The 18,390-nt window shown below is 29.6% G+C and overlaps 1 protein-coding gene across 2 annotated transcripts in view; it reads left to right on the top strand.

Moving 5' to 3' along the window:
- Positions 1-18,390, top strand: part of LOC106463471 (E3 SUMO-protein ligase RanBP2-like) — a 111,885-nt gene that overhangs the window by 8,991 nt on the left and 84,504 nt on the right. For both annotated transcript variants that reach the window (XM_013923506.2, XM_013923503.2), the window contains exons 3-12: positions 920-1,033; positions 2,111-2,154; positions 7,335-7,381; positions 7,627-7,686; positions 9,022-9,090; positions 9,413-9,574; positions 12,257-12,438; positions 12,978-13,110; positions 15,737-15,908; positions 16,639-16,718. In XM_013923506.2, coding sequence (XP_013778960.1) covers positions 920-1,033; positions 2,111-2,154; positions 7,335-7,381; positions 7,627-7,686; positions 9,022-9,090; positions 9,413-9,574; positions 12,257-12,438; positions 12,978-13,110; positions 15,737-15,908; positions 16,639-16,718 — 1,063 coding nt within the window. The remainder of the gene's footprint in view (positions 1-919; positions 1,034-2,110; positions 2,155-7,334; positions 7,382-7,626; positions 7,687-9,021; positions 9,091-9,412; positions 9,575-12,256; positions 12,439-12,977; positions 13,111-15,736; positions 15,909-16,638; positions 16,719-18,390) is intronic.

Raw genomic sequence — 18,390 nt, 5'->3', positions numbered from 1 at the left:
CATTCTAGAATGAAAGAGGCATAATTTATGTTTATTTCCTAATTTTTTATGGTGTTTGCGAAATCGGTCAAATTTACCGAACTTGTACAGAGATTAATTACAGGAAATAACAGATAAGGTATAAAGTTTTTTCTTAAGAAATATTTGATAACTATTTGGACATTATAAGCTATGTGTGAAGCTATGGAATGATGTGCAGTTAACAGACGTGCTTTACTGTGGTTAAATACAGTGGAGCTGCACATTATCATTCATTAAAAGAAAGTTCTGATCAATTCTGACTCATGGAAATATTAAGAGTTGTAATCATGCTTATCCATATCCATTTATTGTATTACTATTTATGGCACTTATGGTGCTGTGACTAGCACAAAAAACCAGTTTGGTCAGATCATTAGGCCACTACATCTTCATGAAATTAATATTGGTTCTGGTTCCAGCCACACTTCAGATGCATATATCTCTTGTGTCTGAATACATTGTGAAGCATAATTCAACTGTGATCAAGACTACTTAGGTCTTCCTCACATCAGTGAAGGTAAGCTGTTTTGTGGTGATAGTTTAGAGGAATTAACATCATTGGTCATATAGCATAAAGTTCAACCTTTGTTTTCTACACTATGGAAACGTCCAAATGTTGTTGTTAGTGTGCTGACATCATCAGTTTATAGTTCTAGATTGATCAACAACTATCCATGTTTAATAGGTTAATTATGTAGCTAATGTGCACTTGTAGGCCATCTATGTATACACTGACCAGGCTTCCAGAAAAATATAATAATGGTATATTTCAATACTTTGCTGGTCTTGTAAATTCTGAGACATTCTGTCGACTTCTGATATGTTGATTATACTAGTTGAATTTCAGAGGTTTTGAGGTCTTAGAACCAAAAAAGTAAGATGTGATACATATTTTCAGGTACTTGGCAGGGTTCCTCAGTGTTCGTGAAAATCACGCAGCAGGTCACAAACTGATGGGCCAGATATGTGAATCTTGCAGTAACCTGGAGAGAGCACTACAGTCTTTTAAAAAGTATGTCTCAAGTTTGTTAGTTCTTTTCTGTGATTTCTAGATGAAAAGTTTTGAAATTTATTCAAGTTGTAGAGATATTATTAAACTTGTTAATATAAGTATCATAACCCATGTGTACATTTTCTTGCTTATAGTACACGTGATTCATAGTTTGATAATTTGGCAACACGTTTTTGTTGAGACACTTAGGGGTAGGATATGATTCCTTCAAAGTTTTAGGCATATAAAATTAACAAACTACTAATCTATGATTTTTCGACGGTTTTAAAAACAAAAATAGTGCATTGTTTTGCTATGTAGTAAAATTCAACTATTACCCAGTAGCTATAAATAAAATTGTAAAATGTTGACCACATTTGACACCAGGCATTCTTTCACGGGCTGGTATATATGAAAATTGTTATTTAAAGCAATTTTAGCTAAACCTTTATAACAACCCTTGAAAAAAAGTAGCAAATTTAGTAATATGCTGATATTTAACTCTCAACACTGTACAATAAAAAAATTGAGGTTAAAGTGTGTACCTGTAAGAGTTATTCTCCCAAAAAAGTGTGAGTTATGATGTTATGTTTTCCAAAAGTCAATACCTCCCTTTTTGGGATGTTATTTGTCAAGGTAGTCAAATCACATGCATGTATATACCATGTGCCATAATTTTTTTGTGGCTTCAAACTTGGTTTAACTATAGGGCATATGATAATTTTGTTCATATATTGTACTATATATACATATAAGAGAAACGGTCACATGCTCCAAAAAAAAAAAGCTCTGAAAACATTAAAGTTTGTGAAAAGTCCAAGCAGACCCAGTTTTCTGGTGACCACTGTGAGCATTTATCTGGTTTATCAGGAAGGGGAGTTAAGTGTTCATTGGAATAGTACAGCCAAAATAAAACTTAACATTCATTGTAAAGATGGTTTTTGCATAACATGACAGGATGTACTTATACTATTAGCAGGAGGACACATTAGTGTTTCTGATTTTTGATTTGTACTGAAATACATAACTTTTTATGTGTAATTTTTTAAGTTCTGATGTTCCATACACTCAGACGCTTTTATTTGAATTTTTTGACAGATCATTAGAGTTGGAAGAAAACCAAAAGGATGTTGTATTAAAGAGTAAGTATACAAATTTATTAAAATATTATATACACTATATTTATATGGTCCTCCTTTTGACCACTAAAAGTTGAGTATGTGTTATAAATCAGTATAATGTGCCCAGTTCGAAATTTGTTTTCTATACATTTAATGTAGGTCTATTTACATTATTTTTTGAGAAATGGTTCAAAGAAAATTTAGATTAATTTTTCCATTTTTCTTCAAATACCATGGACTACTAGTTATAACTGTAGTGCTATGTTTATAACAATGTCATATTTCCCAAGAGTAAAGAAATAGGACTGATGTTTAAAAAGAGATATATTCTTACTGTAATGGTATTTTACAAGTAAAATGCTTTATTGCAGCTTTTTCTCAAAATTATTTTTTGTTGGGCATTTTGCTCCTCTTTTGGCTCAATGGTAAGTTTGAAGGCTTATAACACCAAAAATTGAGTTTTAATACCTGCAGTAGGCACAGTACAAACAAAAACTATTCTGCATTTTAGAAACAGAGAAATTTTGGAGGGTTCAATTTTCTTTGCTTTAAAGTCATAATACCTATATTCTCTGCTGTCTTTTCAGTATTTATTTTTCAAACAAAGGCATTGATAATTTATCTTTCAGTTTTTGCTAATTTTATTCTTAATATCCAGAATTTTTTTATGTTAAAAAAAATGATGTGGGTGAAAATATATATAACGTTCTTTTGATAATTTTTATCATAAATTGAGGAATACAAATTATGATTTCTTGTCCTTAGTTTGAATTATTAATGAGTAGTAAGAACGTTTTATGGTTTTAATCCTCTTGCCATGGGTAAGTCAAAATACCCGTATCACAACTTTTTACAGAATTATGCTCAAAACATAATTAATAAATCAAGTTCTAATGTTATTTAAGTTCTATTTTCTAAATTTTAAAAGGAAATATTTAAATAAATTATTACTCTCCTTTTGTATGTGTATGCTGTGACATTTATTTGCTTCCATTTATCCATCCTCTCTTTTCACCACCCCTCTCAATATTCTGAGTTTTAACGTAAATTACTCAATACAGTATAGACATTACTAAGACATAGTTGAATTTCTACAGACTTCAGTCTTTGTTTACAGAGATATAAAACTAGAAAGTCATGCCCACCTATCATATTCTCTCTTTCACAAATTGCCAATAACTCTCATATTTGCCATTATGTCATTTATTATGAACAGAAAGACAAAGCTTTAATTTACTGAATGACACATAATGCTACCCTATTCTCAGTAGATAGTTTTAGTTATTTCACCCACAGTTTAATTTGCTATCACTAGGTGCAGATCAAGTAGCTAAGGGAATTATTTTAAGGCACTTATACTTTAATTAAAAGCCATTTAAATTATAATAGTTATAGGGTGCTGTCACTTTGTGTATGTTGCTATTTTGTATTCTTAAGTGCATACTTGAAATGAATAAAAATTATTCTATGTACAAGTACATCATTATAAAAAGAAAGTAGCTTTAAGTTTAATCAGCAGTCTGACAGCAAAAAAAAGAGGCCAAACATAAGTACTAAATTTTTTATGTATTTGTTTTACTTACTGTTATAAAGGTAACTAAAGATGAAGTTAGGTTACATAATGAAAAATAATAATAGTATTTCTCCATGAGGTATACTCACGAGTTACGTCATTCAGTATGGTAACTTGAGCTACATGTTTACTGTGTGATATACAGCTTGTATTATGAGATTAATAATTACAGTTCAAAGTTCAATAAAACAATAAAATTAAGCAGAAACAGACATAAATAGTTACCAGCCATAAGCTATTTAGGATAAAAACTATAGTTTCATGTTACAATCTGCAGTTATTCTAGAAAGGAAAAAGGGTAATTTAGATTTATCTCATATTTTTTTATGTTGATTACAAATCTACCAAGTCCAAGAGTTATGGTAAAGAAAATAACAATGCGTATAGTTTTACTGAAAAAACATAAGATTTATTTTTGTGTTTTCAGAGGTTATTCAAATAAAATTTGAAAACTGCAAGATAGGAAAAAATAAACTTAATTTCAACATGAAAATGAACTTGCACTCAGACTAATCAACACTTTGACTTTATATATTCTTTGACAAATCTTTAGTAAAAATGTTTAATTAAAAATTCTGATTGTAATGTTTACTAAAAGCTTGTCAGATTTTGTTAAGATAACATACCACATTAAAATGTTTAATATTTTGGATATTTTCATGGTTACCTGGTGGTTAAGAGGTTGGTCAAAATAACCAAACCCATATTGAAATAATTAATTACGACTTATGGGGTAATTACAGTTTTTTAAAAAGAATGTTCCAAATGTCATGCTGCTTTGGAATAACTAGCTTCATGATTGGTCTTGCTTATTCTGGATACTGCAGTTATCATTGTGACAAGATTCTGTGAAGGATGACAGGGTCATTAATAAACACTACATCTTGAAAAAGGTTCTGTATCATAGTAAAATTTGGCTTCCAAGAACACATTTCACCTTCAAGTTACTAATTTATTTTTATACTCTTCACTACTGGTGGGGTGCAAGTATTGAATCATATTGAATTCTTTCATGTTTTTAGTTGTTACAGTATTCATGGTAAATAATTGACCAAAAAGAATTGGGCTGAATCATACATTTTTTATGAAAATACATAAAGAACCCCAGCAGTAATTAGTGGATTAATTGCTGTATTCATAAATTTTTATTTACATTGTTTAAAGGAATCATTCATTATAACCAACAAAGCCATGAATCTACAAACAATTGTGTGCATAAATAGTTTAAAAAAATGTGTTTAATCCTTTTTCAACTGGTAAGTCAAAGTACGTATGTCACAACCTTTTATAGAGTCATATTCAAATTTTAATTGAACTACTTTATTATCAATGTATACAAATAAACATGATATCAAAACATAGTTAATAAGTCAAATTATAACATAAGTTTTAAGTTCTTAGTTTTGTAATGGAATAATTAAAACATCCTCAATTTATCCTGGTATCAGAATTATGACATTTGTTCTCTAGGTGTTCTGTCTTCTCTAATTTTTTACCACCCCTCTTGGAAGTACAGAATTTAATAAATTAATCATTATAATATAGATATTAGCAAAGTCTACCTTTTATAGCCTTCAGTCTTATTTGTTTATGGAGTCATAAAGTAGAAAATCAAGACCACTTGCCATGCCCAACTGTCACATTCTCTCTCTTGTTATGAGATAGGCAAAGTTTTAATCTATCAAATGATGTATAATGTTACATTGTTTTAAGTACAATATGTTGTCAGTTTCATCTTCAGTTTGAAAGTTTATCTTGTGTTGTTCAAATCTAGTAGCTGAGGAAATTAATTTAAGCTCTCTTGTCTTAGTTAGAAAGCCGGTTAAAGTATAATAGGACATTGTTTGCTTTGTGTTCTTAGGTGTATTATTTAAGTAGTTAAAAATTATGTTTCAAATTAAAAGCAAGAGATCAAACATAAGTACTGTATTTCTTGTTTTTCATGTATATTTTTTACTTATTGTTATAAAAGTAACTAAAATGAAAAAATTTGAAACTTATTAGGCCAGATAAGGTTAGATGGGTTAGATATTGAGAAAAAAAAAGTAATAACAATTCTTCATAGGGTATGCTTGCAAGCAGCTCATGTGTTACATCATTTACACAGTAACATGAGCTACACCTTCACCAAGTGACTTACAACTTGCATGATGTTAGTTAGACATGGTTCAAAGAACAATAAAACAATGTAATTAAGTATAAACAGATGTGGACTGTTATGAGCCTTAAATCATTTGGAACATACAATTGTTGTTTTTTGGTTATAATCTGCAGTCATTCTAGAAAGGAATAAAAAGGGTAATTTAGATTTTTTCTGTATTTTTTTTTATGGTGGTTACAAGGTCTGTCAATTCGACCAAGTCTGGGTAGAGAAAATAACATAAAAATATAAAGTTTTATTGAAAAAAAATTTGGATATTTAGGAAGTTTTAGAGGTTAAGCAAAAGAAATTTGAAAATTTCCAGATGACGAAAAGTATTTTTAATCTTAACAAAAAACCTCTTGTTGTTCAGAGCAATCAACACTCAGATTCCATTTATCCACAGACAAATCTTTAGTAAAAATACTTGTTTAAACAATCTAATTTTTTGTGTACAAAAGAATTATAATATTTTCTGAAAATTTGCAAAATTTTGTGAAGATGCACAAAAGATATAAGTTATAATATGATAACTATGATGGTTACTTTGTGGTTACAAGGATGGTCACATAGACTGACCCTGTATGGAAAGAGTTGAAAAGCTCATGTGTTCAATAATATTAGTATTTTAAGTTTAAGTATACTATAGGAATAAAAATTCATTGGAGCTGTATTTGGAACTTGACAAGTATGTGGTCAGAGGGATTGTTGTGATTTCAGTTTTTGTCTACTTTCTTCCTAAAAGTAGTTGTTGAGTTTGAGGTGTGGCTGGAAGCTTATGATCCTTCATCCCCTTTAAATTATTGTTAATAGTCCAAAGAAATATACCCAGCTTCTCTGAATGTATTTCATAATCATAACCTTCACTTGTTAGTTGAAGAAATTGTTTGGGTTATGGTTTGATATACCATTTCTATCTAAACACTTTGCTGTGCAACATTTTCTCCAAGAACTTCGAAAGCTTCAATTTTTTTGTTTTTGCAATGTTGTGCTCTTTAGCTATACACTACTTAATAATCTGACAAAAGAAATACTTCTCATAGGAAAAGGGTGTGACATATACCAGTCATAAGTCTAACCTGTAGACATTGCACTGTTAGATGGTCAACTATTCCCTGTGAAATAAATATATAGGTGTTAAACAGATCACCCATACCACATCTCGCATCTCTGGTAACACTGCAGCTTCATCATTATATGCAAATTGTTCTTATAAAATGCAAATAACTCTGTAATTTACTGCCATATGTGAAGGTCTTTAAATATTTATTACAGTGAATTACCTTCTTTTCTTGTTTTTGTATGAAATTTATTTTTGGTATTTTGATTAAAATTTCAATTACCTTTACAAGTTATATTGTAAATTTAAAATACTTTGTTGCAAGAACTATTTTATGTTTTAAGGAATTTTTTAAATTATTATTATTTATTAAGAAGCAAAAATACAGCTAAATTTTTGTTTTACTAACTTTTCCTTTTAAATTACAGTCTGTGAACTTTACACAAAACTACCAGTTGATCCTGAAACAGCTCGGGTAAGCTTTATCTTCTCTTACATTTTATATTTGTTAGTGTATAAGAATCTCGTGTCACTGATTTTAACAAAAAAGTTAAGATTATTCACATGAAATTCTATATAGTCATAGTCATCAGAAAATTTTCCTTTTATTATAGAATTAGAATGTAAATTTTGGATGAGATGCCTTATTGATAGTGTAAAACAAACAAGTGAATTGAAAGAGTTAGTTTTTAGGTAAAACTTGATTGTTTTTTAACCTAGTATTGGGCTGACCGTGCAGAACGCCTTTTTCCTCACCATGAAGTTGTGTTCTCTTTAAGAGTAAGTGAATTTTTTTTAATTTGTGGGTTAAATGATTAGAAGTGGTGTAAAAAAATGTGGTCAGATGTCAAAATGCTGTACATGTAGATGTATCACAGTGATGAATTTTTTTTTATACCACTTACATTATTTCCTTAGGCTCCTTGAAACTGCAGATGTCTGATTTAAGTAAGGGTTACAGGAGAATATTTTCTGAGTTTTTGTGAAATAAGTTTTGTTAAATAAACAAGTCATTCTACCAAAACTGTTTATGAACAAGTAACAAAATGCCATGAGATTGACAACTTTGAGTATTTGTTGTTTAAAATATCGTTTGTGTGAACAATTGGCTTGAATTATTTTGTGAAGGGGCATAAAGAAGCTATAAATATTAATTATATGAAAGAAAGATAATATTTCTTTTAGGGAAATTTTCAATAAACACATTTTACTTGAGCAGTTTCAAGAGTTAACAAGTTGTGGTTATTTACATTTTAAAATTACTGTAGTTAGCACAACCAGCAGCATTTTAAAATGAAGAAGAAGATTGAAAAATTAGAAGTTTAATAGATTATTACAAGTGGTTTTTAGAGGAAATTTTAAAATTCTGAGCTAGTGAAATAGGTCTAATATTCTTATTGATCTTGTTATTCCTAACAAACATCTAATTAATATTGTTACAACCACGGAGGTCACGTGTCGCTAGTAACATGCCACGAGCTTTTAGAACGCTCATGAAGCGTCAGGAGACTACTAGATATGGGGTAGTCTTACATATATAAGACCAGCCAAGAAGCGAGGGAATAATGTGTAATTGAACTGCGGACAGACAGACATATTGTTGAGTCGAGCACGTGAGGCATTCGTTGTGAATTATAGCGTTTGTTATAGCGCAACTGTGGAAATTAAGTGTATCGCAAAGTTGTATTCAGAAAGAATAAACCAGCTTTATTTAAGACAGGACTTGTATCGGAAAAGTTTCTTCGGAAAGAATTTTTACGGAAAATTAACTAACGAACGGGGGCGTAACAATATCTAAATGTTAGTGGAGAAACAGTATTGAATTTTGAGATAATGTTTATTTTGATCAAATTATTTACAAGCTGATCAAAAAGAGTTTGACTAAGTGTTAGATAGTGGGTAGATACATGTATTGTTTTAAATTTATATTATAGATTCATTATAAAAACATATGCTGGATGTAAAATGTATTTAATCTTGTGATTTTATGATGTGATGTATAGCTTTTGAATTAGTAGCAGCTTAATACAGTGGAGTAATATAACAATGTCAGTTTAAATTTACTAAACTTAATTATGAAGTAGAATGTTAATTTTAAATTGTTTACTTGAAAAGGAATGTATAGTCACAGCTGAAGGAGAGCCCAACATGCAAGAATTAGAAGATTTGATAGCTTCAGAACTGGTGAGCAATTTGTTACATATTTAAAATAACATTTTTGTTTCCTTTATAAATGTTCTGGTAGTTTATTTATTCAGCATCTGTTTGATGTATGATTCCTTTTGTTCTGTTATTAATTTGATTTTTTAAATTTTATAATGATGTGTGTTCATTGTCAGGAAATTTAATAGTATTTTCATATTTGTAAACTATATTCTTTAAATATTCATAAGAATAAGCATCTTTAGTTTATTACCATGACAGAAATAGTTATCACTATGCATGTGTACATGTTTCAGTACTTTTTCCTTTAGGTGTGTGTAAAATGTCTTTTTACTGCTTATAGGCAGCACGTCCAAGAGATGTAAACTTGAGAATAAAATTGTTGAAACTCTATATGGATACAGAAAGAGTTCAAGATGCATACAGTCATGCAACAAAGGTGGAAAGCAAATGCCCCTTTCCAACAAATGTGACTTGGTATTACTTTCTATCTGATGTGTTTGAGGTAAGAAATAAGTATTAATAGTTAACTTATTGCAGCTGGTTTTTAAAAAATGTTATGTATATTGACTGTGATTTAAGCATTTAAACTTTCTCATTGTAGGTTTCCCAAAGGCTTGAATTCTTGCTTTTGGCTAATAGCTAAAAGAAAGTCTACGGAAGCTCTATATAATAATTTATGTTATGTTTTAAAAGGCATGTTTTGATAATAAAAACATATGACATTTTGAAACAGCTTCCTTTGCTTATACATTTGTATCAATGTCTTTGAAATGTTATTTTCACTAGGGACTATCTTAATTTCTGAAAGCAAATGTTTAGTTTCTCTCTTTCTCTCTCCAAGGTTGTCTTTTGTTTTGCTACATGCATGTCCGATCAATTTTAGTATTTGCTTCAATTCTATAAAATAATTTATCTTTCTGTCAGCATGATCTAATCCTGAGTTTTTGGACAGTAACTTTCTTAGACATTTAGAAAGACCTGGAATATCATTAATATCAAACAATTTTTAGACATTTTTAATAATATTTAATGCTTGGAATGGCTACTTTTAATAATCAAAGTCAACATTCTTCTAGACAATAGTATATTCTTGAAATCTAGTTGGTTATCTGACTAAGTTGTGCCCATATTTTTAATTTTTTTGTTTGGTAACTAATACATCATAAAACTTCTTCCAAGTTATTGGAAGATTCTGGCTTAATTTGAATGTAATTAGATGAGTAAAGGGGAAACTACATTTTCAAACAGTTGACAATAAAATCTGTTGTGTATGGAAGCATTATGCTTGGTAAATGCTTATTTTTTAGAAACTTGATTTCACAATATAAATCTCTTGTTTATCTTTATCAGGTCTGACCTGATGATGTATTGTTGTGGATCATAATACTTTTTGTGCAATTTGTTAACATAATTTAATGAACAGGCTATAAAAATATATATTTAGATAGTTGAATTTTATGAATAGAAATGGTACAGCATTTTCTTGTAGTGAAACTATTTTTTCAAGCACATTGCTAGTATTTTTAGCTTTGCCCATCTGGTCACTCTTCCATTTACATTCATAAGAATGCATAATTAACATAATACCAAGTGAATTAGCACTAGCTGTTATATCATGTGAGTTCAGTTGGTATTCATCTGAAGTTGAATAAGATGCGTACCTTTATCTTCATCCAAGAATGTTATCAGGCTCTAGTGATGGTTCTTGGAATTATGTGTTACATCACATGAATGGACAGCTATATATCCATTTAGGCACCTTACTTTTTAAACAAGAAAAAAGTTATTATTATTTATAGGCTTTAATTTGATGCTCTAATTAAACACTTTCAGATTATCTTCCAAAAGTTGTTGGAATATCTTACTCTTGAATTATTACCTGGTTATAAAAATAAATGAAATATTCTCACAGTAAACACATTGGCGACCTTAGATGAATTTTTAATAGCTCTTGTTTCATAGTTAAAAAGCCAGAAAAATTGTGATAGTTATAGGACATTGTATGATTTTTATAAGTTATTATTCTGAGTTCTTTGGTGAATTATTTAATTAAATAAAAAAGTATTTAGTGCAGTAGTACCATTAGTATAAAAAAAAGTAGGGTTAAGTGTCATCAAATGTTGACAGAAAAAAAGGAGACAACCCAGATAAGTACTTTATTTCTTGTTTTTCATGTGTATTTTTATTTATCATTATAAAAGTAACTAAAATATAAAAAATTAAATCTTTTTAGGTTATATAAAATTAGATTTGATAAAATAATAATAATAATAGTAATCATTTTTCACAAGGTATGCTTGTGAGCATTATTATTTGATAGGGTAACATGAGCTACACTTTTGCCAAGTGGTTTACAACTTGTGTTCAAAGGACATAAAAATAGTAAAATTTAAGCATAAACAGATATATACTGTTGTGAGTTTAAAACCATTTAGGAGAAAAACATGTAGTATTGTGTTACAATTTGAAGTCATTCTAGAAAGGAAAAATATAGTAATTTAGATTTATTTCATATTTTATGTGGTGGTTACAAGGTCAGTCAAATTGACCAAGTCCGTATAAAGACGGTAGAGAAAATAACAGATTAAATGTAAAGTTTTGCTGAAACGAAATGTTTGGTATTCATTTAGGATATTTTATAGATTATGCAAATGAAATTTGAGATTTTTCAGATGAAGAAAAGTATTTTTATTAACATGAAAATCACTTTGCACTTGGAGCAGTCAACACTTTGACTCCATATATTCATGGAGAAATTTTTAGTGAAAATACTTCATTAAAAATTCTGATTTTTTTTCTACAAATGACTTAACGATTACTGAAAGCTTGCAAAATTATGTAAATATGACACGAAACATATTAGAAATTATAGTATGGGAACTATAAAGGTCAATTTGGGGCCACAAACTCATCTGATTTGACCAAGCCTGAAGTGAGAAAGTTACATCTGTATTTTCAAACTGTTGTAAAGATATATTAGCATTACTGCTGCTCATAACACAAACTAGAAAAAAGTATTCTTTAATTCGAATTATTTAAGGTAAATTAAGTAATAATTAAGAATATCTTTACATGATTACTAAAAATTGTTTACTATTGTGTTTAAATACTTATGAAAAGAAAGGTAGTAATTAATTTTAGCCTTTTTATTTAAATCTTTGTTAAATCTTATCTTTTGTTTCAGACTTACCTGGGAGAGATGGGTAACAGAGTAGACATAGACTTTCATATCAACTATCTTGCTGTTTTGGAGCATTTGGTTGCCCTTACACTGGCTGAGCCCCATATCTTAGATTGTATCACCATTGAAGACTGTAACAATAGACAGTTGCACAGTGTCGGAGATGTGGCTTCAGCTTTTGATATGTAATTTTGATTGAAAATTGTTGGAGATAAATACAATATATCATTAAGTTTTAATCACTGGCTTCAACTTCTGCAAATTTTATCTTCTATAAGAAACTTACAACTTGGATATTGAAAAATCAATTATTTTCCTCACACACATAAATTGGTTAAATGGAAAAAAAATGTATGAATTATGTTAAACCAAAGCTTAGGAAGGCAAATGTGACTTAAATGTTTATTTGAGAAACTCAGAATGGTTAAAAAACTATAAAAATGTTTCTTTTTATACTAAGACTAAATTTTTTTGTAAATTATATTGCTTAATATAATGGAAGTTTTAATTAAAAGCTGAAATTTCCACAGTTATATGGATTTTAAAGTGTGTATCCTAATGTAAAATTTGTGTAAATGTATATATCGTGCATTTTTAAAATTTGATAGTATTTTATATTTCATGACAATGTAGCAGATTTGTTCTTCATTCATCTTAAATATGATTGTCTGAGATAAAGATTTAACTTAAAAGGTTTGAGCTAAAGAAATTGTTACTCCACCAGGTTTGATCAGGAACTAGATCGTGCATGGAAGATATCGGGCCCTAGTGATGGTTCTTGGAATTATGTTTTACATCATATGAGTGGACAGCTTTATTTCCATTTAGGCACCTTACTCTTGAAACGAGCAAAAAAGGTATTATTACAGGTTTTAAGTTGATATTCTTTTTAAATACTTTCAAACTTGCTTTGGAAAGTTGTTGAATATCTTACACTTGAATGAATTTGCATAAAATAAAGTCTTGACTTGGTTTTAATTAAATGTTGGTCAGTTTGATTGATACCCCATGTTGCATAATTGTTTTATGAGGTTTCTATTTTTTCTACACTCAAGATATTATTGAATAAGTGAATGAAAGATATGTAACACTTTATTATAAGATTGGAAAGTTATTCTAAGTTTAATAAACACCTGTGGTTGTGAAAAAAAAAGAAAAACCAGAACATATTTAATTCAGTAAAGAATATTTAAATTTTTTTTAACATTTCTAACTTCATCAGTAATTGTGATAAATAGAAAAATTAGCGTAGCATGTGTTTCAGAAAAGTGTGATATAATGTTCTGAGCATATGAATATTTTAGTAAGTAATTTGAGCAGTTTTGCTGTAATTGAAAAATTAGAGGGGTTTATCCTTAGTTATCACGATAGTTTGTTTTGAGGATTTTTTTTTAGGTTAATAAATTTTATTATTTTGTTTTTTAATAAAAGCTTTGGTGTGTAATGAAAATACACACTTCTTATAATTACTCATAACAAATAATTCCAATTGAATTTCAAAAATATTACATATATATATATTGTCACATGAAAAGTTGCATTCATAAAAATCTATTGTAGCAACATTATGTTAAAAATTATATACCTTTGTCTGAAATATTGTTGAAATTAGTTTACTGTAGAGAATCTTTAAAATCAGTAACAGTAATACAGGTTATACATAAACTTGCAAAGTAAGAGGTAAGATAATGACAGTGTCATAAACTATGAGATCAGTGTTCATACCAGTAAGTGAATTTTCTTAGTTCTGGGGATGCAACCACTTGGAAAAAATTGGATCCTCTTGTATTTCCTCACTGAAGAAACAGAGTCCACTTGTATTTTTCCACAAAACATAAAAACAGAATTCTTAATTTTCTGATTTATTAATTTCTAACTATAGTAACAATATAAAATTTTCTACATTTCATTGATTTACTCATGAATTTTTCCTTCTTCTCCTGTTATAAGGTACTATTTGTTGGGTAGTTCTTAAGTTTGAAAAAATAAATGGCGCTATATCCAAGTCCCATGCTGTGTGATGAATTTTGTAAAATGAGACAAAACATTCAACCCATAACAATGCAGGAAACGTTATGATGATGTAGTGTTGTATTGAAGCAAAATGTAGACAAAATATATATTTTATTGAAAATTATATGACAGTAATTAGGACTGAAAGAGCAACTTGAAGGTTATTTTAATGTGAAACTCTGGGATGTATAATTATTATATTTTTAAAATAATATATATATATATTCTTTTTCCCAGTTGGCGAAATAAAGTGGCTTTTACTTAATAGTATAAATACATATGTTGTTGTTGGGCTAATGATTATTCTACAGTAGGTGTCTGTGACTTGTTAGTGATAAATTCAACAAGAAACAAGAAAAGAGTGACTGGCATTATGGATGCTGCTGCCAGAAGAAAGAGAATCATGAATAGTCAAATTCAACACAAGAAAATGTGATTGATCAGTGCAGGACTAATGGTCGACTCAAATTAGCAAATGGATCAACAGTACCAATAGTGATGGGAGCTTGTGACAGATATTAAGAGATGCCAACAAATCATAATATGTCAATATGTGAAGGCAATGTTGGGGACAAGTAAGTGAAGGTTCTATGAGACACTGGGTGCAGTAGTGCAGCAGTGAGAACCAGTTTAGTATCCAGCGATCATATGACAGGCAAGTTATGGTTTTGTGTGTGTGCTAATTGATGGGACAGTGAGAAAATTTCCCATATCAAAAATAAAGGTGGATACTCCATATTATGTAGGAGAACTTGAGGCCATGTGTATCAAGGAACCAATACACGACTTGGTGATAGGAAACATGCTAGGTAGTAGAAACTCTGAGGAACTAGACAGAAAGAAGATTGATGAAGTATCTGCTGTCACCACCAGAGCTCAAGAAAAGAAGAGCAAATAAGACATCAAGCCACTGCAAGTGTCAAAAGGCTATATCTGGAATTTAGGTTTGCAGGAACTGAAGGAAGCACAGAAGAAAGACCATTTACTGCAGAAACTTTGGGACAGTTCCCAGAAGAAAGTTGAGCACAAAATAAAGGGGAAAGATACCTACAGAATAGAGGATCAGAAGGAAGTTCTATACAGAATCTATCAAGGCAGTTATACTGGGGAAGTTAAACAGATCATAGTACCAACAGAATGCTGGACTGAAGTGATGAAGTTGGCTCATGAACCAATTGTGGGAGGACATCTAGGAACAAAGAAAAGGGTAAACAGAATCACCAGTAATTTCCATTGGCTGGGAATAATTGGAGATGTGACAAGATTCTGCAGGTCATGTGACATCTGCCAAAGGACATTACCTAGAGAGAAAGTAACCAAAGTGCCATTGAGTGAAGAAAAATTCATATGTAAAGCTTGCTTTTTAGAAATGTGTATTCATGTATCATTGTTGTGGTTCTTTTTGGAAAATTAAAAAATTTAATTCATTAGCAAAAGAAGTGGTTGTGATAAATTTTCATATTTTAAAAGGAACAGGGAAACTGGAAAGAAGCATGTCGTACCAGTGCTGCTCTGTATCTTACGGCATACACTTTTAAACCAGGAAGCCTAGTTCAGCAAATGTGGTTTATGCAGCTGGGGAATAAACAGAAATTGTTCACAAGGTTTTATCAGCAAGGTTTAATGCGTCTAAGTGTAACAGGTAATTTTCATGTTAAATTTTCAATTCTATTTTAACAGATACAGATTATACTGAATTTTGTTGGTTAGATTTATCTCATGCTTTGTGCAACTGGTAATGTAGCTTTGTATTGATATTGATTAACTTTATCATACATATATGCTTTATTATCTCTTTCTGGTTATACCTACATGTGCAAGTTTTTACCAACGTTTTTTTATCTCAATACAGTAACATATCAAAGATTATTAATTCTTTATGCTTTAACTGATGGTTTCTGTTCATACATTTTTATATAAAAGATTTAATAAATCTCTGTGTCCCAACAAACACTGGCATTTCTTATCAGTCAGATGTTAAGTATTTCTATCATTAATTCAAAGATTATTCTCTAAAACAACATCCTTCCCAATGAACTGAAATTTCTTGGATGCCATGTTAAAAAGCCTGTGTGTGTATATTAAGGTTTAATTATATTTTGAATTCTTCAATAAAAATTCTTAAACAAATCTGGACAGTCACCTGTAATTTATGAGCATCAAAAAAGATTATACCTTGACATCTGTATTTCCTTAATAAATATAAAAATATTTTGTTTATGGTCAGTGTTATTTAATACAGTTGCACATAGTATAATAATAAATGCTATGTTTTTAGTATAATGTATTGCAGTAGTATTGCTTCTTGATTGTGTAAATATTTGTTCATCATATTGGAATGTTAACTGGTTTTTTGTTTTTCTGTAAAACAGGCCATGTTTTGATGGCATTATGTAAAGATGAAAAGACTAAGTGGTTACAGAAGATAAAGCAAGAAGTATGTGTTAGTCATGTGAGTATATATTAAGTAATTTGATCCTATTTGTGTATGTTCTTAGTGTGTTGCATGTTAGTATTTGTCAAGTATGTGTTCATGGTATGTTACTTGCTTCAGCTGATGATGCATGTCTTCATTGGTCAAGTCTGTGTTCAAGTTTTTGTGACATTTCTGAGCTAATCATGCATTCATATATATATTTTTTACTCTTCATCTGTGATACATTTTCCTGACTTAATTATGTACATATGTATTGGTCATTTAGGGCTTCTTTTTGTCCATGGTGTCTTACTTGTTTGATATAATCATGTACATCTATACCAGTCATCCATCTAACCCAACCTATCCACTATACTAAACTGAAATAAATATTAAACACTCAAAGCCAGCCATTATCATTCAAATATCTATCAAGCCTTCGTTTAACTCTCTCAACATGAGCTCGTGACCTCTTTCTACTTGTTTAAAGTCTTTATAGATGTAATACTTATAACTCTCAATATAGTGTGTATATCTTCACAAAATTTGGCAGTCTTTCAGTTAACATTACAAGTCTTTCACATACAAAAAATCATTTTTTTTAGTGAAGCATTTTTAATATAATAAAAGATTTGTCCATGAATATATTGAGTATTTGTTTTGAATAGTCCGTGTGCAAAGTAATTTTCATGTTAAAATTAAAATAATTTTCTTCATCTTAAAAATCTCAAATTTCCTTTGTGTAATTCCTAAAACTTCCTAAATTCATTTTAAACATTTGTTTTTCAGTAAAACTTAAAAGTTTATCTGTTATTTTCTCTACCCTATCTCAAAATGGGATCAGTCAATTCGACTGACCTTCTAACCACCCAAGAAAACAAAATCGAAATATACCTAAATTACCCTTTGTTTCTTTCTAGAATGACTTCAGATTGTAACATGAAACTACATTCGTTTATCATAAGTAGCTCTAAGTTCATGACAGTATACTTCTATTTATAATTAAATTTTATTGTTTTATTGATCTTTGAATCGTGTTTCACTACTGTCTGCAACATTATAAATTGTTAATCACTTGGAGAATGTGCAGCTCACATTACACTATTGAATTACATTACCCACAAGCTGCTCATTTGTGTGCCTAGTGAAACATTTTTATTATAATATTATTAATTTTAGCTAATCTAATCTTAATATGCAACAAGAGCCATTACAAATTCATTCATGCTAGTCGTTAACTTTCCCATGGGAACAATGTTGTTACTCTGAGTGAAATTGACTGCTAACTGTTCAGAACATAATGTTATAGATAGATAGATGAAAACCTTGACTTTCTGTTGGTTGTAGGTAATATATAATGAAATGTAAGAGAGAACTATCAACAAATTCTGAAAGAAAAGATGTGATAGGAGGGGTCTAATTTTCTATCCGATAGCTCTGTAACAAAACAAAATTGAAGACTACAAAAATTATGGTTTGTCTGAACAATAACGATTTTATAGAGTAATTTGTTTAATTTTACACCTTTTTTAAGGGGTGATGGATAAAATAGGGATGATGACGTGCTAAGAGAAAATGTCACACGGGTCACACTAGTGGAAAATCTGGATTTTTTTTTATTGTCTTGTAGAAATAATAACTTAAAACTTGTTTACAATTAAAATATGGATTATTAGCTAAGATTTTATGCTATTCTAATTGGTATAAG

The sequence above is a fragment of the Limulus polyphemus genome, unplaced genomic scaffold, assembly GCF_000517525.1.
Source record: "Limulus polyphemus unplaced genomic scaffold, Limulus_polyphemus-2.1.2 Scaffold1416, whole genome shotgun sequence".
Taxonomy (NCBI): Eukaryota; Metazoa; Arthropoda; class Merostomata; order Xiphosura; family Limulidae; genus Limulus; species Limulus polyphemus.
Note: the sequence above shows the minus strand (reverse complement) of the source record. Positions and strands in the feature narration are given on the sequence as shown.